Here is a 24,292-nt window from a genome sequence, read left to right as displayed (position 1 = left end):
GTGGGGGCCCCTGTCCCTGCGGCTGGCAGCACTGAGACCCAGCTGGGGCCAAGGGCTCCGGGTCCTCTGCGCTCCCTGCTGCAGAGGGGGGAAAAAGCAAATAAAAAGCAATCTACCAGGGGAAAAAAACACAGCTATTTCTTCCCTTGAAAATGTAGGCGCTTCTAGTTTCCCTAATGCTTTTTACAATGTTGTCCTTAGACATGCACAGGATATGGGGTGTAGATGAAAAGGTGGACTGAGCCTCCTCGTGCCCTGCCGATGTGAGCAGGGGGCCTGGGCTGTTAAGCTGAACCTGAGCTGGGTAGGGGAGGGCATCCAGGCAGGTCAGCTGGGGGTGCTGCACACCGGGGGTACTCAGGACCAGCATGTCTTCTGGCCCACGCCAAGAGCTGTGGAGCCTTGGCTTTGGTGATACAGCTGGGGCTGGGTGGCCCCCAGCCAACAGTCCCCCTGAGCACAGGCGCTGTGTCATGAGGACACGCCAGCTCGGGGCTCCCATCTGGACATCTCTGCACAATTTCATAACACAAATACACCCACAGAGCAGCTGGGCTGTGTAATTTTAAGATTCACGACCCCTTCCTCAGTCTACCCCCAAATCCGCTTTTGGCAGCAGCCTCCAGTGGGTCCTCACAAAGTTTTTCCAAGAGATGCTGACAGTGGGTCTCACATCCTGCTCCTTCCTTCCCGTGCAGTGGGACTATACCACCATTAAGATGTCTATCATAGGGCCCTTTGAAACTAGAGCGAGCATGTCAATGCTTGCAGCAAAGACAGGGTAATTCCTAGCCAACTATTAATTCAGGCCACTTGGCTAGACATGTTTAGCCAGATGCTGCAGGCATCTTAATGAGCTAATGCAGACCTTCCTTCTGTTAGCATAGAGATTTTTTTTTGTGTATAAACTTATTTCTGAGTAGCACCTATCAGCAAGAACTCTGTACTAGGAGCTACAGCGCACCTACCAGTGTCTGAACAATGGCATGATTTGTAGCGTTCATGTATGAATTCAATGGGAAAGCACATTCTCCTTCACAGTAATACGCAGCGTAGCCTTCTGGAGCGATGATCCAGTCCTTGATTAAATTGAAGATGTTAGATTGTGGAGAAAGACAGAAATATGGTGCAGTGAAACAAAGAGTGGAACAGCACATAAATCTAACAATTCATAGGTCTACATACAAGTACAGTAGCCTGCAAAATAAAACTCTGGTACTCTGGCCTTTCTAATGCTATCTTGTACACCTCTAAAGCAGCTGCTTTTCCTGGAGGGACATATCCCACATTGCAAACATGCCCATAATGTAGATGGGTTGAGTTGTTTATCCATTCAGCAGCGTCCTCCTGGCTGTCCGCAAGGATCACTTCACCTAATGCAGGTACAAGCTTTCAGAAACAAAGATGTCTTTAACTAGGTCTAAAAGAATTGATAGATGAAAATGGAGAGCCGTATGTATGTTCAGCACTGCCAGAGGAGATTCAGGAGGCCACAGTTTCTCAAAAGGACCTAAGTGCATTGAGTTTCAAGCCAGTCTCACACTACATATTTGTATACCCTAACTTTGCAGAAGCACTTCTTAAGCATGCTAAAGGCAATATACAATTTTTTTCCCCCAGGGATTAAAAAGATACCTAGTTATTGGCTTGTTCTCACTGTTAGCTCAGTAAGTGATGTGCAAAGGCACCCCAGCTCACACCCTGGTCATGCAGGGCCCTTACCTGCCACCCCAGGTCCCTGAAGCTGACGTAGAGCTCGTGTTTCTTGCAGGCTTGTCGCTGGTCACTGCTGCTGTTCTCTGCATGGGGGGAAAAGGGGGTCTGTAAGGCTGGGCTGCCCCAGCACCCACAGCCCTCAGCAATGCCCCAACAGGGAGTGAGGCATCACTGCTCATCTGTTTCGCTTTTTTTCTGGGCTTCCTCTGACCTCACATTAGCAAAAAGCAGTTCTCTCTGATTATTGGCTACTATGTAAAATGAGAACCTGTGAAAGGAGTGATAGGGAAAAGCACTGTTTACCTTTTTTCTAAATTTCTAACTGTCTTTGAGTCACCTGCATTACTGGTGCTGGTTGCACTTTCAGGCCTACAAAGGCAATGTATGACATTAAGGCAATGTGCAATCTGTTCTTCTGTCCAGTGCAGCTGGATCCAGATTACAGACTTCTTGCAATGGGTGACAATGCTGAAGCCAAAGAATAAAGCACAGGTCTGAATTGTGGATCTGAACAACCATGACTGTCAGTGCAGTTTTAAAGCTGTGTCCGTCCTGGACATACAGCCTGAGTTGGAGACCCAAGTAGAAGGACTGGAAAAAAATTTTTTTCAACTCTTGTTGTTGGAAACTAACTCAACATGGAGTCCTCAAGCTGGAAGCAGGACACTGGTTACAGGGACTTTCCTAACCTACTTGCAGAAATAAGAAATTCTTTTTGTCCATTACTCATCATTTAAAAATTGAATTGATATAGCAAATAGATGATAAAAATGCACACTTAAACTGCAGACCATCTATGGTTGGGGAGCTGCAGAACCCAGAGCTTGGAAACATAAGCCATGGAAAACCATTTTAAAAGACTCTAGGATTTTGGGTGAGAACTACAGAAGTACATATATGTGAGCAGGTCAGAGAAGCCACACCTGTCACCAGGGCTGCAGAAAAACATCATTGGTTCTAGGACAGGAATGACCCAACTAAATATCGTGAAGCTGCAACAAGACTGATGGGACAGAGTTCTCCCATAGCCTTGCAGGTAACCCCGAGCAACCCAAGGCGAAGGTAAGACACGTAAGACAATATTGTGCCCTACATTGTCCTTTTGCTTCCACCTCTTGCAAGCTCTCCTTCCATTCAGTGAAGCGCTCACAGAAGTAGAGCTGGAATTTGCCACTGCCCTCAGCGGAGCTGGCCCTGCGCTGTGGTTCCTGCTGGGAAGGTCACCAAGGGCCCATTATTCTGAGGTATCTCGTAATTAAGCCACGTTTCTATTTCAAATGCCTGACGGAGTTTTCTTCCATATTAGGAAGCACAGCTCCCCCCAGAATAGCTGCGGTTATCCTGAGCAACGAATGGGTTTTCCTCTTCCATGCAAAACTTTTGGGACTACTAAACTTTTTGGGGGCTAAACCTAAAATCACATACTCTGAAAATCTACAGCATTTTGATTCAGATCCACTGAAATGTATTATTGTTTTGATCACTTACTCATTGGTTGAATGTAATTATCTTACATTTCAAAATGAGAATTTATTTCATGTGGGAGAAAAGGAGGTTTTCTGGTTAGATGGCGCTTTTTTTTGTATTGGATTAAGAAATCCCTCAGTTTAACATTGTTTCAAAGAAACATTATTTTTCTGATTTTTTTTTTTTTTTTTTTTTTTTTAATAATCCCTAATCCCAAGTAGTTTCAAACCAGCAAGAAAACACTAGTGGTAGACCGAAGAGACAACAAACAGGTCGAGTAGGGGAGAACCATTCCCATCCAGTGTCAAGTCCAGCAGAGCATTATCCCACACCCAGAAACACGGACCTGGCAACCCATGCTGTACCTGCAATGTTCGACACCCGGAAAGCTTCCTGGTTCTTTGGCGTTTTTGATCGATTCTGGCTCCTTTGCTTCCCTCCTGTGGAGCGAATACTGCGAAGATGGACCTCGGTGGCTTTGAAGAAGGCTACCGTGAACGGCTGCTTGTTCTGCGGGCCGTGCCTTCCAATGAGACCCGCCAGTTTGGGATTGATGCTTTGCCCTTAATAACAGAATGAACTGATAAGAGGGCCTGCAGTAACTTTTTGTCTTCAGCAGACATAGCAAGGATAACAAGGAGGAGAGCTGCTGTCTGGCTGGTAAGGGCGATTCCTAGGCATATCTGTATGCATTGATCCACCAAGGGCCTGGACTTAATCGGCAAAGCTGCTTCTGACAAGAGCAGCTCAGCACAGCTAACTTCATTTTATATCTACGTGTAAAAGTTACATAAAATAGTCCTACATATAATTATTTTACCCTAAATCCGCTTAGCATTAACTTTTCCTGCATTCTTTAGAGGGGTTTCTTTAAGTTCACCAACCTATAATTTGAAGTGATCCTATAAAAGGAGCCATAAAACTCGGCCCATAGGAACACTAAATTCCCACTGGAAGGTTATTAACTTAAAATAAAAACGCCTTGTATGAAATGCTGACAGAGTTCCAGATATACTGTAACTGAGAGAAAAAAATAGTTCAGATGTTTAGAGACATTTTGCTTATTGCTGTATCTCAGCACTACTATACCCCATAACTTTGTTCTAAAACTGTTGATTACTGTTCATGCTTCCTTCATCCTGGGCTTTTAAAATAATTTTATTTTTGGTAAAAGATGATTAGGTGGTTTCTCTGTAGAATGAAATCAATTATTTACAAAAGATGCAAGGAGCGGATGGCAGCAGGAAACTTAACATTTCTGCTTGTTGCCTCCAAAGGGTAACGGGGTGCTGTTGTGAAACGCAGGGGTGATACCCAGATTTATTCTGTTCCAGGCTACTGAGTACTGCTGCTAAGTCAAAGTTAGCTTAATGGCTTTTGTGATCCTTTTGCTAAGGACAGAGCTGGGCCTTCTCAGCCACAAAGCAAATATGCCAAAGGACAGGTGACGCTTTCCCAGAGAAGCCCTGAAAGGCAGCCTGGCCGGGGAGAGCAGGCCAGGGGCTCTACAGTCCGCTGGCAAAAACTTCCTTATCTTACTAGTTTCTGACTACCATGTGAAAAGAAGCTGGTCACCTGAAGTATTTCTAGGTAATGTTCCATAACTGCTGTTTTTAAGACGAGTAAAGTAAATGCTTATAAATTATTGGCTTTATGGGATTGTTCCCATCTTAGCTCTTGCACAGCCAAAAGATTGGTAAATGTGACAGACCCAGAAAAAAGGGGCTGTGGTCAAAGCTCAAGGCCCAGAAACGGACTGGCCTCAGCTGGAGTCCACTCTCCATTTCTCTAAAATTGTGCAGCCCAGCGAGCAAGTCCCAAGCTGCAGTACATGGGATTTGCGGAGAGGACTGGCGTAAGAGGTGTTTTAATGGGAGCTTGGCAGCAGAACGCTGCCCAGCGCGGCCAGGCCTTGCAAACCAGCTAAAGGAAAATGAATCTCAGACAGGGCACCAGGAAACCTCGGGTAAAAATAGCGAATGCAAAGACTCATGTACGTAGATTTATATGTGGACACACATCAACAACTTCTTCACCTTCTGCTTAAGCTCCTTTCCGGAAACTTGTCCAAACAGTTTTCATTTTAAACATTTGAGGCTGAGCCCACAAAGTGCTTAAGCAAGTAGCTAATGCTAAATATATAAGTAGTTCCACTTGTGCTCAGGCTTTGCCAGATCGAAGCCTTATTTCCTGAAAACAAGCTCAGCCGCAGGAGTCAGAGCTCACTGAGTAGTGCTCCTATGGCTTTTCCTGCCCCTTCAAAGGAGCCTTTCTGCTTCCCGAAGCTGTTTAAACTAGCAAGTACATCTATGGCTGTGGTTTGTCCGGTGTAAATTATTTTACCTTTACCATGTCTCTAGAGAGCAGGCCAGTGGTGTGCAGGGAGGGGACTCAGCTTCTCACTGATATGTTTAATGGATTTGCATTAGTGCAGCAATAAGTAGCATTTGACCAGTGAATTCCTCATGTAACACCAACATGTCATGTTCAAGACCATTACGGTGGCAATGTTTCCTCAAGGGAAAAAAAGGCATGCAATGCTCTGTATGTGAGCATTAATAAAGATGGGAAAAATCTACTTTCTAACTTTCTTATACATCCAGAAAGCAATAAACACAAGCACACGTGTGTAGTCCCCATTAGACAATGATAAACTTCTCCCAAAAGAACTAAAGCGGTGTTCTTGAACCAGAGGGCACAGCTTTATCTGCTTTTACGAAGCTGCTTTTTTAATACTGTCAAAAATGGGATCTTAAGTAATAAACTAAGTAAACCTAAGTGGGCAGCTGCTGTTCCCACGTGCTGCTGCCGAGCGAGGTGTATCGGTGCTGGGCTGAGAGCTCGCTGAAGGCTACTGAGTCACTCGCATATTTCTTTTGCTTGCTGCTTGAGCTGATCCCCATTTTCTAAGAGTAAACGAATACCCTTTGATTCCACCCTAGTTATACACGATGGTAGTCTTATTTGGCAAGATTATAAAGAAATATCAAGATCAGTTAAATTAATTTCTTTTGTATAATTTCATCTGGACAGTGCTCATGATGTCAGAATTTTTTTACATAGACTGTATTGGTTTCATGGTTAGAGATCTCTATATGTAATGACAGATACAAATGACAAGATTTCCCCCCCCCCCCCCAATTCACTTAGAGCTTTGGGGGTTGCCCAAGCATATAGTGTTGCATCAAAATCCTGCTGTGTTTGCAGCATATGATTTTCATATGAAGTCCAGGTGTAAAAGCAGCTTTCTGGTTAGCTCTCGCATTTGGTCTAAATCCAAAATGAAACTTGGGGAGCAAGGAAGGACATGTCCTTGCCATTCAAAATAGAAAGAAAAATTCACGTGTACGGTGGAGAAATGTGAGTGCAAAGGTGTGCTGCCAGGGGACTTGGTTACAGAAGACAAGCAGACAATCAGCTCCTGTATCTCTGTATTTACTTTTTAAACACTGCAGTTGGCTTTTCTAACTTTAATGACAGGCTGATTAGAGTATTTTGTTAATCTGTTTTGAGAAAGCAGCAAGTCACTTTGTGTATGATTTCAACTCTTTACAAACTCAGCTAGATTTTTCAGGAGTGTAAAAAGAAACCAGATTCCTAATTTCATTGAGTTGAATAACAGATGAGAATGCACTTATTGCTGAACCTGGGAATTTCTGCCTTTGAAAGCTCTCTCTGTGATAGAACTGGCTGTATGTTTTTTATGGGTCCACTTCTGATTGCTCCAGTAGAGCGGACAGAGTTACTCTAAGTGTGTGCAAAGTTGCAGTACTTCCTTGGATGCAGGATCCTGGAAAGTCTCCATTGAAATTGTAACATATTCATAAATCAGCTGCCGTCCTCCTTAATGCTGAAAAAAGGGATTGACTTTTGCTGTAAAATCACTAGGTGAGGATGGGGGAGGACGGAGTGATAAGACAACTTTATTGGTGGAAAAGTGTGAGTGTGATACTGTAGTATCCATAGTGTTTAGAGATATTAAGGCTACTTCCAGCTATCGCTATTCTGTAGACTCTGGGCTGGGTCTTGATGGTTTTCTTACATGTGAACCACAATTGAATGAATGTGCCATGATTGTGGACATAACTTCTGTACTTCCAAGTATTTCCTTTAGGAGGCAAACTGGAAATTAAAACCAAGGACAAGTGTTTGAAAATGGGTTAAGCTTGTCTTGGCTGTTAATTTGCAGTACTGTTTTAGCTTTAAGAGTTAACCTTAACTTGTGAATCAGGTTGAATTTGAATCTTTATACAAAGATGGCAAAAGTCATTGGGTGGGGACTAGTAACTTCCATGGTGAAGCTCCTGCTTTGTATCTCTGTTTGGGTTTCTGCATTCACTGATCACTCAGAAAGGGCAGGTTAAAACAAACCCTGTGCACATCTCTGTGCGCAGGTCTCATGTGAGTAAAATCACCCTTTCACGTAAATGGCTCTCCGTAGGTTGCCTGTCTCAAAACTGCTTTGCACAGTCTTTTTGCAAAATATTACTTACTGGAAACGTTCAGAGTGTTGCATAAAAACCAATAGCAAGTGACATCATAGATGCATATCTGGAGAACGAAAGTATGTCCTTAGATAACTAAATTCAGAGTATTTATAATAGTCTTGAGCTGGGTTTTGCTTAATGTCGTCTTTGGGGCAGCCAGGCAGTTCCAGATGGTCCCAGACGGTTCCTTCTGGGAACCCCCCAGAAGATCCAGGATACTTTGGTTTCCTTCCACAAGTCTCCAAGTGAACATCAGGAATCTTAACTTGAAGACAAAGCAGCATGACTTTTTAGTTAAGACCTGGTTAGGAAAATTCCCCGCCTGATTCTAAACACTTCCTTTCTGGAGAGGTTTCAGAGCGAGGTCTTCCCACCCATTCCCAAACCTCACAAGTTTGTACCATAAGCGCGCTGCAGACCTTGGAGTCCAGACCAGGCATGACTTTACTAGTCATTTCTACTGTCACAAAGGAAATTAAAATGGTTCCTAGCTGTTTTCTGAATTTCAAAGGACTTTTGTGCCAATTAACACCAGTCTTCTACATCACTCAGTTGTGTCTTTTCACACATAGCAAAGTTTCTTCCTCTCTCCTTGACTGGATTGCACTACCTGCAAATCAGCCAGCAGCGTATACGTACCTTGACGGGGATGTGTACACAGCTAATACTGAAATGACTGTGGACAGGTTGCCAATCTGTTAAAGCATTTGAGTACATCCTTAACCTGGAATATGTCTTGGATTTTTTTATTATTATTATTATTTGCATCTTAGGCAAATTCAGGAAAAACATTCTTAAGAAATCCTATTCAAAGGAAAGGGAACAGAATGCTTAAGGCTTCCCCTGGCTGGGAATCGTATACCTGAAACGGAGACTCACTGATTGATGTTGGTGTCTGACACTCACCATCGATGCCTTCCACAGATAGCTGCAGGCCAAGATTGTGTTGGGGATTCACCACCCAGTGATTACTGGTTGCAGTAATGTCAAACACCAGCCACCCTTCTTCTGCGGCCCAGATTGTTCGAGAGTCAAGCAGGAACAAATCTGAATCCCTGAAAAAAAGAAGCATAATTCCCAGCTACTGGGCTTTCCACTGGGGTCTCTATAGACGTTCGCATACATGCTTTAAGCAACACACTTGGTCGGCCTTTCAGCAATAGGCAGATTATGCCAGAGCTGGGCTGGCAGGCTTTCCTGTCTAATCACCTTCAGATGAAGCGCTTTTCTTCTCTTTAAAAAAGGGAGGATGGGTTGAAGCAGAGTTGAGGTGGTTTTGGGTTACTTTGCTGTTACAGTTAACCTTAGAGCTGCTGATGCAACTTCAGAAAAAATGCTTGCCAGGCACAGATTTGCAAAATTATTGTTTGCATATGCAAACTTGGTAATTGGGCAGACAATGCTGCTCATTATCCTTTCCACACATCATTTCCTGACTTTTATGCATAATTGCAGCATTGGTGCAAGCCAGCTGGAACAGTGGTGTGCATATATTAACATATGTAATGGTTTTTTAAATTTGTTCATCTGAGGTTACAGATAATTGATTGAGGCAATAATCCTCTGCACAGTCACAGGTCTGCATTACTTTGGGTGGCAATTTTCTTTCAATTCATTGCTTGAATTTTTTAAAGGCCACTGCTGGGTTATTCTGGTTGAAGAACTAATACCAGAAAATGAAAAAGATCAGAAAAATAGAGAGGATTTCATGCATTTGAAAGGGGTGAAATCATTCTGGATTTACAAAACATTTCCTGGCAAATTTCTGTAAAATGAAAATTTGAGAAAACACAGGTTCTGTAAAGGAAGGAATCTTCTCTTATCAGAAACTGAGAGAGATAAAACTTGGATGAAAAAATTGGACAGTGGTGCAGTTCCTTTATAAAAAATGACTTTACAAGAAGAACAAAGAAACACAGTGGAAGTGTCTAGACAAGTCCCATAAGAGCTGCTTTTGTACTTACAGTGCACAAACATGGTAACTTGTTTAAGTGTAATTATATCCTTTTGAATGAAGAAATATCCTTGGAAAATCCTTTAATCATGTCCTAAAAGCTTAAAGGCCATATTAATTTTGTCACTATTGATTTGTCAGTGCAAATAAATATATTTAACTTCATTTACACAGTGCCTTTTCTTTGCACAAAATACCAAGTGATCAAAAATGAATCTGAGAAGCGCTGTCGGCATAGAGGCTTTTGTCTCATAGTTTTTAGTGACTTTTTTCCCTGTGAGATACCAAGAAATTAGAGGCTTTTGTCCCACACAGCTGACTCAAAACAGAAATGGAGTTGTTTTGCAATGTTTTTACTATCTAGCTTTCCTTTCAACCTTTGTGGGCCAGGGTGCGTAAGAGATGATGGCTTTCCTCCGTGAGCTAATGGATATCACCGCCTCTGGCTCTGTGCTGGCTTACGTGACATTAAACTTCTGAAATTAGTTCCCACAGAGGACATGAGCACATCACCCAGTGTGTGTAAAAGGGGGATTCTGTCGTTTCCTCACCAATGCACGATGCTGTTAACCTTCAGGTACCACACGGCTGAATATACAGCCAGTGCTGCCAAGGGTGCAGTTAGTGTTGCATGTGGCAGCCTGAGGGAAAGCAGCGGCTTTCTATGTCTGCTCCATTCAGAAAGAAGAGGGAAGGGCTGATGCTTGCAAGAGATGTTCTGTAGGTGCAGGATTGTAATGATTGTAATTCCTCCCTTCACGCAGCACGTCTGTGCCCATGGAGGAAGACATGGGAGAAGGAGTTTTGCTTTCTTTTAAACAAAGCTCTGGTTTGTGGAAGAAGCTCTACATCAGAATTGAACTTGCTGCATCACTTTCACATTAACACATAGGGGGTCCTATGGGGAGTATTTCAGCGGATGTTTGCGCAGCTGAGGTGGGTGGCTCAGGAAAGGGTGCAGCAATGGAGAGCCTCAGCCTAGGTGTTGGGAGCTGCTCTCTGGAGCTCAGTCAGCTTTGCTGGGTGCACCTAGGACAGCTGAAGATAAACAGTACGGATAACCCCCTCCCTCCACATACACATTAGTTACAGGAATGTAAAATGCCTAAACTCTAACAGGGAGACGTATTTCCTGGGGTTTCATCCCCACCCAGAAGCAATGGCCCTGTTCCCACCGTGCTTGACGCACCCGCGTGGACACCTCCCGCCCTTCCCTGTTTACAACATGCTGAACAAAACGCACCCAGAGGAGCCGGGGACGAGGGAGTAGTACGGATTGGCCCATTCCAGTGGCTGAGTCCAAGTTTCCAGAAGTAAAGGGTTTTTATATTCACATACTGCATCATTTAAGCATGGCCCCTGACTGGAACTCATGATTCACACAAGGTTTAGTTAACAGGGACTTGGCTTGCTTGGTTTTTCTCCCTTGTACTTTGCACATTGAAGATAATAGCAATAATGATAACTTTTTTTTGTTTTTAACTACTGCTCAACTGCAGTATTATTACTCAGAAAAACCAGCCTTTAAGCTTCCCATGCTGACATGATGCAATCAGGGTAACCAGACAACATGAGGCATCAAGTACCAGGGTGAGTCACTCTGGGAAATTGTATAATGCGCTTGTTTTCCTGTAGTTACAGCAATGTGCAAACAATAGGCCTGGAGGGGAAGCCCAAAGTGAGAGAGATCAAAGGGACCCACTAAAGGGAAATGTCCTTCCCACACACACTTGGAACATTTGGACCCAAAAAGGCCCCATGTCAGATGCTCTCTGGAGAAGTTCAAGCACTCCTGGATTAGCACTTTCCACTCTGGCCCACCAGCAGTGGCCAGGGATGGGATGCAAAACCTGACCGGTGTTGCAAGCAGAGGCTCCTGAGATTGTGTCGCCTGTTCCGATAAGAAGAAACCTCTCGTTCTTTTAAAAAGAACAACCTCCCTTTAAGTGAAATGCCCTGCTCTCCAAAGACTTATGGCAAACAGCATTAAATCACTAGCTAATAGACAGCAAGCCCTTTAGACATCATTGTTGGACAACACATAATAAACATGGCAAAGAAATGTTATTCTGCTTAGACTTAAACAAATCTTGCTCTGAGGGCTCCCATCTAATGACTTGTCATGTGAGATAGTGCTAGTTAAGTCTAACTAATGTGGCTGGTTTGGGTTTTAGCTTTGAGATAAAGATCTAAGCACAAAGGGAACAGGTTTCTAGTGCACATCTCACACTCTGGTACCTTGCCTACCAACTGTACGCGTATCTAGAGCATTCTTGGAGTAATGTGAATAATGGCTCTATGACCAGGAGGCAGAAAAGCACTTTGCTTCCTTGGGCCTGCATTCAGTTCCTTCATTTGAGAACTTCAGAGCATGTGAGAAATTGTAGTGAACCTCCTACCAGACCAAGAGATAGGAAAAGGCACATGATCCTCATTTTACAGAAAATTAAGCTGGGACATGGAAATGTTAATGTCTAGATTAGAGTTACATAAATGATGAAGTCTGGATCCAGACCACAAGTATGTTTTGTTGAGACCACATCAAAACGGCTCAGCGTTCAAAGTACTTACATCAGTGGGAGTGTCAAAGCTTTTAGCAATGATAAAACTCAGGGCTTTCAGCTCAGTTTTCTCAAGCATTGGGCTGTCAATGGAGCCTAAGATGAGGACAGGAGGTTGGCACTTGTCTACTGATTGCTTTGGTAGTGTCTGGTGCTGGATGCCAGAAAGGAGAGGCACCTCCTGTTAGAAATACTCCCAAAAATTTGTCTACAGGTCATATAACTGCTGTGTGGTCTATGGAATTTCCTTAGTAAACTTGGCGTTTTCTGGAATCAAGGGTGAATAACAAGTGTTGCAAAGTGAGGGTGGCTGGGAAGGATGCATGTGAGATTGTGTCTGGAAAGCAGCTGGAGTTAGGAGGTGGAAGGGCTGAAGCTGCCAGAGGGCTGCGGAGGGCTGGTGGCGTGAGTGGTGTAAGAAAAGGAATCACAGGTGATTAGTGGAAGAGAAAAGGACTTGAAGAAGAAATAAGGGGAGACAAAATACAGAAAAGGCAAGAAAGAGTATCCTTAAAGGAAATGGTGAGGAAGAGAACTGTCACATTGCAACGCAGTAATTCTAAGATAAGAAAAAGAATTAACAACCATGAAGCTTCGTGAAAGTAGTATGTATGGGCTCTTTGACTTTTGCTGGGGTATTTTTTCAGCCTCTAGGATGCACTTTGGTTTGCAGCCATAAATGTTAGAAGTGTATCCAAAAATCAGATGTGCAGCATCTCTTCTAATCACCTGCCTTGATGAGTTGGCGCACAAGGAGGAACATGCACTAGAAAGAGAGACTCGGTGAAAATATGAGAGCTGGCAATTCTGCAATAGCAAGAAAGAACAGGAGTTGAAACTCTGCAATTGTATACTATAATGCTATAAGGTCTATACTGCTCTAGGGCACCCCTCTTACCAAACAGCACCTGCTTTTGAGTCTGTTTTCTTCACGCACTTTCTCCAACCCCCTCGTCAGCTCTGTTATTTCAAGCTGCTGGTTGACAAGTGGTAGTAAACACTAATGAGCACTTCCAAATGGGATAAAAATAAATGGGAAGAAGAATAGGCAGCACAAGAGAAGGTGACTCTCAGCAACTTTCATTACATTGCAAGATGAGTTGATTTCTGTGACATGCTGGCACTCTGGGTTGTGGGCAGGCTTGGAGCCCTGGCTCACCTGGCCGTGTCCTGGCAGCAGCCAGCCCAGGGCCACTGTCAGCAGGTCCTGCTGTCCCCTGCCTGTGTTCAGGTAATCTGCCAGCCCAAAGAGCACACCGAGGCTGCCCGAGAGCTGCACTGCTCTAATCCCTACCTCCTAGTTTGAGGAATTACAGATGTAGCAGTGTTTTAAACAATAACCATACCGTGACACCATGCAACAGACTTTGAATTGCTTTACAAATATGGGTCAACCCTCCTGCTTCCGTTTTAAAGTGGGAAACACTTAAGGCACGGATATGTTAAATGTCGTATTGACTCGGCATGTAAACCAGAGCCACTAAGCCAGGAGCATAATCCTATCCTCTTGACTGGTATTCTAACCCTAGACGGGCTGTTTGGGTCACAGGCATGGTGCAAGACAGCAAGTTTACTAACAGGCAGCCCAGGGACAGAGCTGGCACGGGGGGATAGGGGCAATTCACATCCAGGTTTGAGGAGGTGGAGGGAGGAGAAGGCAGAAAGGGCATCCTGTGAGGGTGAGAGGAGATCTGGGGTTAGAAGACATCTGTTTGGATTAAAAAAGTGCAGTATCCAAATTCCAGTTTGCTTGGTGTCATTGCTTAAAGTCAGCTGCAGCTGTCCAAAGACAAGCTTAGGAAAATATTTTTCAAACTTTCCTACTTCGAGAGGGCCCCAGGATCTCCCTGGGCCTCTCCCTGGCACGTTTGCAACACCCTCCGTACACAGACCTGACGCAGCCCTCCTCCCACACCTTCCCTTCCCTGCGTGCCCGGGATCCCCTGCTTATCCTTCCCTCTCCCTCCCTGCTGATAAAAACCCTCCCCGTGCTCCCAGGGAGGAGCTGCCAGCCAAACACAGCCTGGGGTCTCCTCCAAGTGAAGGGATGGCCACAGCAGGAGTATGGTTTGCTGGAGGTGGTTTCCACCAAGGACTGGTCTGAAAACCGGCTGTGCTGGTAGTGAAACAGATCTGTGTAAATTTTGTTGAATCTTAGGAGAAATTAAATTCACTTTAAAATTTCAGCAGAGTCTTAATTCTGTTTTGCGTGTCTCTAGTAGTGTTGTTCCCCTTCCTATGTGGTGTTTGAGAAGGGTAAGATCTAGGTTTCAAAGACTGATTAAAAGTGGCAATGGGAGTTTGTTACAGAGAGATGCAACATGTTTCCTAAATATGAAGCCTCTTGTAAAAGCAGTGCTGAGAGAAATGAGGTTATATACATATCTCTGACACTTTATATACAGCTGTTTCTGTTCAACATTGAATTGCTGTTCATTAGTGCATCGCTTAGCTGAGCAAGAGCCCACTGGGGTATGCAAAATGCCTCCTGCAGCTACCCAAGTGCCTGTGAAGAGTTGTGCCTTGCTAAGTGAGTTCAGGATTTGTCAGAGGTTTTGCAGGCTGCCGTGGCTTTTAGGAATGGTCTGAAAGAGATAACTAGATGCAGCTCTGTTCTTGGAGAGCTGCAGGGTTTCCATGCTAAAGTTCCCTTGCTACTGTGCCCAAGAGCGTATCGGGATAAGCACAGTTATCAACCGATTTGCAGATAGGTTGCAAAAAAAGAATCAAAGCTATTGTCAGTACCTTTCTAGATGCTGTTAGTACTTGCAGATACCGTCATGGTGCTGGGGCACAACGTTAAAACAAACTATACCCTTCTTTGCTGCACCATCCCTGGAACGATCACACTGGTACTTAAAAAAGCTCCAAGAAGGCGGCACATCTGCTTCGCGGGTTGGGTGGGCCTAAGCCCTTCTTAGTTACTAGAATTACATGTTTCAACCCACAACATGGAAACAGACTCCAATGAACGGGAGAAAGGGGTCTGGAGAGGGGCTCAGATTTGATCTGGGTGCAGAAGTGGCATAATTTGAAGCACAAACTAAAGCGTTCCAGCTGCAAGTCAAACCCAGGAATGCATCGCGCAAGATCTTATTTTTCTGTAGGGCTGGTAACATGAGCATTCAGATCATTCACTGCCTTTGAAGCCTGTGAAATCCATAATGGCCACAAAGCGAACATGTAGCAACTACATTTCAATCACCAAAGGCTGGTCAAGTACCTGGCTTTATTCTCTCCAGTAACAAAACTCCCATCAACTTCAAAGGGGTTGGGATTTACTCTACAGTGCAAGTGCTGGGTCCAATGAAATCAGAGATGTAACTCTGGGACGAGGTATTTTAGCTTCTGAAGGTGCAGACAGATGGGCAGGATTGAGCTCTGATGTTGAACGGAGCTATACAGCCTGCATTTTTTCTGCAGCTTCATGTTAATAAATTGAGGATGATGTCCCGACTGATAATCTGCCCAGAACTGCATGGCTACTTTTTGAAAATACACGTGCAAAAGGAGTTAGGGTATCCAACCTGCTTAGCTGCTGTTAGAAACCGCACTACGTAATTGTGTGTCTCTTCAGCACTTAAGTCCCTTTGAAATTCTTGCTTTGGCCATCACTTACAACAACAGTAGAGAGTCTGAGGGTAATGGATATTTCTTTTGCAAAGTAGTTCACAAACTATTCCATGATTCCACTGTAAAAGTATCAAAGTTCATTTTTCTCAGGCGCATATTCATAAGCTTTATTTTGACATGTTTCCTGCTTAGGTGCCTGAGATAAATAACCTTCCACACCTTGTAGCAAGCCTTGTGCCCTGTGATGTGCGCTCCCTAGCACTGGAATCTGCTTTGCTTTCCCGCAGCATCCAGGAGGGAGGAGACGGAGGCTTGAGCAGCACCCGGCTCCCTGATGGCAACCTTTAGTTCCCACTAGCAGGGTTTGTGACCACAGACAGGGACTTGATGTCCTGCTGCTCAGCACCCTTCTCAAGCCAGTCGCTGGCTTTATAAAACTCTTTCCCAGGCTTTTGGGTGAGTGAACCTTGAAGACCAAACAGAAGTTGGACATGAGTCACTGGACTTCAAGTTATGCACACAAAAGCTTTGAGACATGTTATATTAGTCAAAACATCAACTGTTTTCACAGTGTTTATGATACTAGGAACATTTTTGTTCATGAATGTACTTGTTTGCTTAAAGTGAATAACTGATGCTTTGTACCTAAAGAATGCTGTACATGCCGTTTTAGAAAGGAGATGTTGCCAGTTTGAAAAGCTTGTCTTGCAATGAAATCATAGATTTGGAAAGGCCAGAAAGAATATTTGATCGTTTAGTCTGGTTTCCTATAAACACCTGTAATAATATCTTCAGTCTGACAGAGATATAATTTCTGTTAGTCAAAGTCCACAGAGGCATCCCATCTACTACAAAGGCTGGAGCTGGGCTCTCGTTTTTACTGCCACGGTTGTTAGGTGTCTATCTGCCCACGACTGGACAGGTGGATGGAGGAGAGCTTCCACCCTGTGTTCAAATGTCGGTACTATTGAGGGGCAGGATTTCAGAACTAGTCTGCTGTGGGTGCAGCTGTTTATCTGGAAAGACCTATGCCTGTATTTTTCACCGACAGTTAACTGCAGACAAGAGATGTTGCTGGTTAGATACCTGCCAACCTGTCTGAACTCGTAAAGCAAGTCATTAATTGTTGGACTGCTCATACTTATGGACTGCTCGTACTTATGGTTTATTTGAACTGAGAGCACACCATCACACCCTCCAAACTGGAGGCTCATCTGAGGTTTAGCTGAAAATCAAGCCTTCAGCATACCCAGCGGTCTCTTGACCCTCAAAGGAAAAAATCTCCAGTCAGCCTCCGCTTGGGCTTTTCAGCTGCATCCCGTGCTGGTTTTGTGGCCCTAGAAGCTCTCCTGATCTCTGCTGTGGGTTGCTGTGTTAAGAAGGAGAGGCGATGCTGTAGCTGCCTCTGGGGACCCTGGCACTGAGCTTCTGTGCCTTGGTGCACTTAAACTGGAGGTGCACGTTGCAGGGGGCACAGGCCAGGAGAATACCTGGTGTTTCAGATCCTGCAAGGCAATTCCAGCAATCTCCTGGGAGATCCCACTGCTCTTGTATCATCATAAGAGCACAGGGAGAGAGAAAACCAGTTGGTTTTTTGTTGGCCATTGTACCTGCGTTGCTCTAGGGAGAGGAATCTACAAACGCGAGCAAAGGTTTTCTTGCCTGCGTGGGGGGGAGGGTTTGGCTTTGTTTTGCTCTTGTTGCTAACAACGTCAGATGGGTCTGACTTTCCAGCCTGCTCAGGATGAGACAAACAGCCAAGGAAGCATCAAAGTGAATGGGTGTTTTTTGATCAACATTGGAGAGAGTTTGTTTTCTTTCTCCACTTGCCCAATGACACACTGACTTGGATGACTGGTCTGTGACAGAGCCGGTTGGAAAATGTCAGTGGAAAAATGCAGAAAAAGAGCAAATATTTTTACAAATGTTAGGGACAATATTTTTACCTTTGGTCAATCCAAACCAACAGGAATATTTTTTCAGGACAAACTGTTCGAAACTCACCATTGCCTGTGCCAAAATGTATGCAAAGGGTGAATATGCACGAACACTCATTTAAAAAAGTGTTCCTGTGGTGAATACGATGCAGTAAAATTGCATCTAATCCTGTAGCTGGAACATCTGTATAATTAGCAAGATTCCTCACCTCTTCCAGACAGTGGTTCATGTATATGCCTGCCCTTTGCATACATTTTTCCTTTAGGAATAAGAATTTGTGAAGGAGATAGTTTGCAGCAACACTTGCTGCTCTACACATAACTGTCCCCAGTGGGTACCCTGCAGCCCTCTCTAAACATAGGCTTAACAAACCTGTGGATCTATCATCTTAAAATTAAGGTAATAAAAGTCATCCTAACTCTGTCAGTAAGATTCCTAGTGGGCCCCTACCTCGCTCCTCAGGATCTGAAGAACTTCCCTGGCGGCTGATGAGGAAGGACATTCACTCCAAGGACAGGTTTCTGGCAATTCCCTAATGCCCTGGCACACTGGTGAGGGCCCCTTCATCTGCCAACACGTCTCTCGGTTCTGCTCTTCCCAAGAGTGAAAAGTCATCCCTACAGGCTTGTACCTACACGAGCTACTCAAGAAATACAGTGAAGAGAGGCTTCTATCTCCAGAAAGGCCTGAGATGGAATAAACTTAAATGCTTGTAGTAAGCCGGACATCTAACAGGTCCTATGCACATTTGTGGCTTGTTGCCTTCTCCTTTAAGAAAGCCTGGTTAAAATGTGTAGTTTGGATTATCAGTTTGATAAAAATAGATTAATATTAGCATAGTCCCCAAACCCTGCAAATAATTGTGTCATTAGAAATGCCAAGGGAACCATGAGTTTTGACCCATAAAACTGGAATTTGAGATGTGGAAGAAAACACACCCCTATTTAAGTACTTTTACCACACAGCAAAGCCAGTAGAAATTCTCACCATTTAAAAATGTTGATAAGGTTTCCTGTCATATTTTAATGGATCAAAAAATGCAAAACATTTTTTTCTGCATTTTTATTAGCTCTTATAAAAATATAAAGCCAGAGTCCTGATTACACTATTTTTTCTTACCCTTTTGGACTTTCCCCTTTTTAAATCCCTAGAGTTTCTCTTTTCATAAATCTGAATTAGGGCTGTACCATTATTACCCCATGTTTAGTAGTCCTAGAGAATAACTCCTGACTAGTATGCAACTGTAAATACTTTTCATGTAGATAAATGCAATCTCACTTTTGGTAGGATTTGTACGTAAAAGAAATATGTGCAAATGAAACTAAGTATCTTTGATAAATGGTTTGGGATTGCTGATTAATTGGAACTAAAAACAGATGAGAAAATTGAACATATGTTCTTATTCAAGTTCCCTGGAGGATTTGTCAGGGAGCTTGGCATACATTAATAATTGCTTGGAATGGATTTAATAGCTCATCTTGTAGTTTTGCACACACAAAACAATCAGTCAATATAAAAAGCATGGTGTCATCTGTCTTTGTTAATTAGGGATCTCGAATGCCTTCGGTAATAAAGGCTAGTAATTAAGCTACAATTAGAAAGGAAGCATTCAGATGTGGTTTTGCCACCTCAAGATCCACAAACGGCAGAAGGAAGAGGGTAGGTCTTCCAGAAATCTTGAAATACTCTGAGTTTATCATCTTTTCCCGCACTAGCACACAGCCAGGCTTGTTGGCTCCTCAGCTACTGAGTGCTCCCAGGGACAAGAGTGACAGTGCTGGGGACGCTCCTTGGGGCATGCGGAGGCTCACAGGACACCTTCGCCCCGTGCCCTCGGTGGCTGACCAGACACGGCAGCTACGTGCCCACTGCATTAGCATTGACTGAGATTCCACTGTACGACCCTAACGCCTAAGCCCAGCTCTTCAGACGTGTTTGCTGATGGCACTGGTATTTCTAAAAGCATTGGACATAACTCTTTGAAGGAATGTACTGTGCTTGTGCTTTCATCGGGATTTCCCTGTGCGTCACTCACCTTCCCGGGTGCTCCTGGAGTACCTGGTAGACACTAATCTGGAACGTTTCGTTATCGAAGCGTTCACGGATGTAATCCTTATATATTCTGAACTCGGCAGCCGTCACCGCTTCCCCCTCTGGTATTCTGGAGAGATCAAACCTGAACTCTCGGTAGTGGCAGCGCTGATGGTGAAACTCTCTGTCATGCTCCACTGAAACAGAAAAACAGCCCATTAGCCACCTGCTTTGTTCCCTTTCCCCTCGCCATCAAACAAGCTTGCGAGTTGCCACAACAGAAAAGGGCAAGAATATCTGATTGCAGCATCTCATGCTGTTGTTCGTTTCATTAAAGCACGTACGAAGTACATGACTCTGTCTGGGCTATTACAAGCATATATGTGTTTATCAGACTCTCTTTGAAACAGTTTTACAGCTGGCTGGTACAGGGTGTGGGTGACCATTGTGTTTTAATGATTTTTGGCAGCTTTGTGCTTGACAAGTGACTCTGGACATTTGCCACTGATAACGACCAAGCTGCTGTGGGAAGGAGCTGAAAGAAACAGATGGGGCTTTTCAGGAGTGCTGGTTCTTGGCCTGACTCGGCTTCTGAAAATTACACACGCCCACATGCATACCCGCACACATACATACACAAATTCCAGTCCTTGAGGCTTTTCATGCCAGTGACCCACATTCAGTGCCAGCTGAATTCATCACAAACTCACAGCCCTGCTCCAAAGGGTCAAAGCTTTCATTTTAAAGTATCTTTAGTGATCAGGGCTTGGAAGCAAATGTTCAAAATGAGGACCTTCTTCCAACTCCCAGCCCTGACTGTGAAATAACAAGGAGTGCCAGAGTCGTCCCAAGACAGTGTAAGGACGGTGCGTTATCCCACCGAGAGACAGGTCTGCCTGTCTTCTGATGGACAGCTGATGATCTTGTGTAACGCTGCTTGTGGATATTGAAGCTGAGGGTCAGTGATGTGATGAAACAAAGATTTCGAGACTGTCCTCAAGCAAGGGGGAGGAGAGGTGTTAGTGCCCCAGCCCAGGACATGAAGTGAAGCACTCTTCTTGGAAGAAATTCCAAATTAGATAGACAAGTCGGACAAAGGGAAATGGGGAAACAGGGGTATAAGGGATGAACTGACTCGCCAGAGGTCACACCGCATGTCACTTTAAGAGCTGAGGTTTGAACCAGGGACTTCCCGTATGTCCCAGTCCCGTTGTCTGTCCACTTGACCTCCCTGCAGCTCGACTGCACAATTCAAGTAGTTAGCTCTGAGATTTTCTTGGCAAAGAATGTGTGTCTTTCTACAGGCCTGATTCTCTTCTGGCAGCAGTAAATCCATTGTGTAAATCCATTGACTTAAATGGAATTACTCCTGAAAAAGAGGAGTTTCAAGCCTGAGTCTGGAAAGTGCTATCTAAATTTACAGCGCTGCATTGTACAATTGTATATCAGCACTCGCAAGGGCCTCCCCTGTGGCAGGGACGGAGCATGGAGAGCCTCCAGGAACCAGGCTGTGTCCAAGGGCTTACACGGACCAGGTTCAGCGCTGCTTTGCTGGCCGAGATTCAGCAGCTGGCCACGGGCTCTTCCTCCACTCACACAACACTTGTGCAAGGAGTCCAGGGCTCGCAGTTTGCCACTGTATGATTGCTGTTCAGGGAAATACTTCAGAGCTCTTACTAATAGCTGGGATTCATTTTAGAGGAGTTTTTTAGGTACAAACCCCCTAAACTTTCCGAGACAAAGGCGATTAAGTTCAGCAAATGGTTTTATAGGTTGGGAAGTCTTATCAAGCACTGAATGAACAAAGTTATTGTTGCACTTCTAGCTATAACATCTCGTACAGCCTCAGGAAGATCACTCAGTCTCTCATACCCTGAAGTGGGGGTATATCATGAATATTCACTAGTGTTTGTAAGACACTTGGCAGGCTAAAACTGCCCTATGAGTGCTAGTAACACTATTAAATGTGCCTCGATCCCTTTCATCCAAAGTATTCTCAGCAGAGTAAGAAGATATAAAGAGTATGATTTCAGTCTCAAAGGAATTTGTCTGTGCCTAAATTATAGAGGGGAGGAAAAAATATTTTAATATGGAATAGCTCCTTTAACCACCACTATAGAAGAATGAATATAATGTTGTGTGGTTTTAGTTATATTACGGATAACATCACCAGCAGGGTGTATTATAGAGAGGTCTTGCAGTAGGATGTACCAATATGATTTGCTTCCAAAGACATGGGAAGGCTGAATTTTCAAAGGAAGGTGGGTGCACCTTTTCATTGTACATATGTGATGACAACTACGTTGGCCAACACAGGCCTTCAGCTGCACTTCATACTCAAAGTCTGACAACAAACACATGAAGATGAAACTTTTTTGGGTGCTGCTAGAGTTCACAGTGATCCCCACTGCAGAGCTGTAGAAAAAATGTGTCATATTAGTATGAAAAATTAACGGCCAGGGTCATAAAATAAAGAGACCCGAAGTTTGAACTTTCCCATGCTTTGCAGATGTTTGGATATAGGGTTTTGGCCTGAGCCATCTTTAGTGTTAAAGCAAACATTCCTGTGGCTATAGTCATTAAGATCATGAAAATATGTGGATATGTAGCTGAAGAAAGAATCCCAAGAAACCCTTCAACTCAGTGTTTATTGTTTTTCCCCTTTTTCTTTGCACTCTGGACCTATCTGCTGACCCAGAAGTAACAAATCCTTTCAGAACTAATTTATGAGAAACACTGACCCTGAATCAACATCTGTTAGATGACGGCAGTAAATCTTATTACATAATTAAACACCAAAATCTATGTTAAAATAACGTTAAGGGTCTGAGTTGAACTTATAAAAGCAAGACTCTTCATTATGAAGGCTGAAATCCTATCCTTAATTCATGCTGTTGTGCGTTGGTATTTGTGAACATATGGTACAGTATATATGATCGTGCACTTTTTGTAGACTCCAGTAATACCTTAAGCACAACAGCACGAGGTAAGCAGGGGAGCGCTCAAGAAGTCTGAGTTTCCTGGGTTTGATGGGTGTTAGTCAGACCTTTGACAATACTGCAACTGGGTTGTTTCCAATTAATTACCTGAGGAGTTTCGGGGGGAGGTGTTGGGGTTGTTTAAAAAAGAAAAAGCGGGAGGGGGGAGAGTGGTATTTTAAGTGTTCACTGAAACAGTCAAGCGAATTGCTACAGCTCTTTGAATACGACTGTAATTTCTCCGTTAGATCTATAAAATCCCTGATCTGAATGACACAGCATACCATAATGAGAACCTTTTGGTCATTCTTGAAGGACTTATCTCAGCTGTTTGTCAGCCATTATGTGTTAAATGCTCCCTTAAAAGTCGTCAACCAATATGAATATTTGCTGGGTATACTACTTAATAGCCCTTCTGCTCACAGAACTTGAACTCATGTTTGTCCCAGGTTCATAGTTCTTACAAATCACTACTACCCAAAGGCTTTTGGTGAATGGTTTTAGCCCAGTTTCCCAATTTCAAACATTGGAAATTCCAGCTCAGAAACTGTCACGATTCAAATGCCTTGGCAAGGCAGCTGCCTGGAGAGGAAGCCAAAGCTCTAGATGTACAATCTAAGGTTGTAAAATATGAAAAGGAAGAACACCCCTGAAAAAGAATTCTGCTGTGAAACAGACTGTGTGCTTTAGCTGTGGGAAAACAGTGGATTTCCTCTCCTAAAGAAACAATCCAGTCACTCACAGGTGATGCATGTGTAAATGCGCACCTCTCCTCATTTCTAGAAGTGATACTGCACTTTGGAGGCACAACCACTGCAGACAAATTACGACCTAATTTAACACATGGCTCAAAATCTGCTGGTGCAAAATAACTCTTGGGCATGGTGAGTGTGGCAGTTAATCGTAGCTACAGTAGGGGTGGGGATCATCAGCCACTCCCTTTGGCATATTCCTTCGGAAAGGTCGAGACAATGGGACTTGAAAGCTGTAGCATGGAGGCAGACAACAGATTCATGAGAAAATAAGCAAGACACCAAAAAGGTGTGCAGGACAATTAAGGTGATCCAACCAAAACAAACACATATCTTAGGTTCGTGGTTATCAGTAAATTTGCCACACCTCTGTTGCAAATATGTAAGTAAGCTCAGCATCTTTGAAAGTCTGGCCTTGACTATCTGTCTACAATCTGAATGCTGCACAGACTGCATTCATCTATCTGATACAGATAGGGCTCTGATCTCTCTGAAGTCTTTTGTCTCTCCAAACCGACTCTGTTGTGGCATTGTGGTGATGCAAGAGGAGGCAGGATGGCATAGTTGTGCAACAATGGGGATGGTTTAAAGAAAACATGATGGATACATGTGCTCAGGTGTGAAGTAGCCAGGTATCAGATCCAAAAATATGGAAAAGCTGGAGATAAAATGTCAACAAATCCCTGGTACTTGTTTTGACATGTTCTAACATGTACTCTTTTCAGATACAAAACTTGAAAACATTAAAATGCAGGGATGAAAAAGTGTAGTTACAGCTAGAACTCATAACAATACAGTTGAAACCAGTACCAAAAAAGTAATGTCTTGTGAACCT

General features: G+C 43.8%; 1 protein-coding gene across 1 annotated transcript in view; it reads right to left on the bottom strand.

The window, feature by feature from the left end:
• The window catches only part of BMP7 (bone morphogenetic protein 7), a 46,318-nt gene that overhangs the window by 1,557 nt on the left and 20,469 nt on the right, over positions 1–24,292 (bottom strand). Inside the window, exons 2-6 of the mRNA XM_059827057.1 lie at positions 19,732–19,924; positions 8,577–8,725; positions 3,549–3,746; positions 1,723–1,799; positions 969–1,079 (exon numbers count right to left, since the gene is read on the bottom strand). Of these exons, the coding sequence (XP_059683040.1) occupies positions 969–1,079; positions 1,723–1,799; positions 3,549–3,746; positions 8,577–8,725; positions 19,732–19,924 (728 nt within the window). The remainder of the gene's footprint in view (positions 1–968; positions 1,080–1,722; positions 1,800–3,548; positions 3,747–8,576; positions 8,726–19,731; positions 19,925–24,292) is intronic.

Source organism: Gavia stellata, chromosome 20 (assembly GCF_030936135.1).
Source record: "Gavia stellata isolate bGavSte3 chromosome 20, bGavSte3.hap2, whole genome shotgun sequence".
Classification (NCBI taxonomy): Eukaryota; Metazoa; Chordata; class Aves; order Gaviiformes; family Gaviidae; genus Gavia; species Gavia stellata.
Note: the sequence above shows the minus strand (reverse complement) of the source record. Positions and strands in the feature narration are given on the sequence as shown.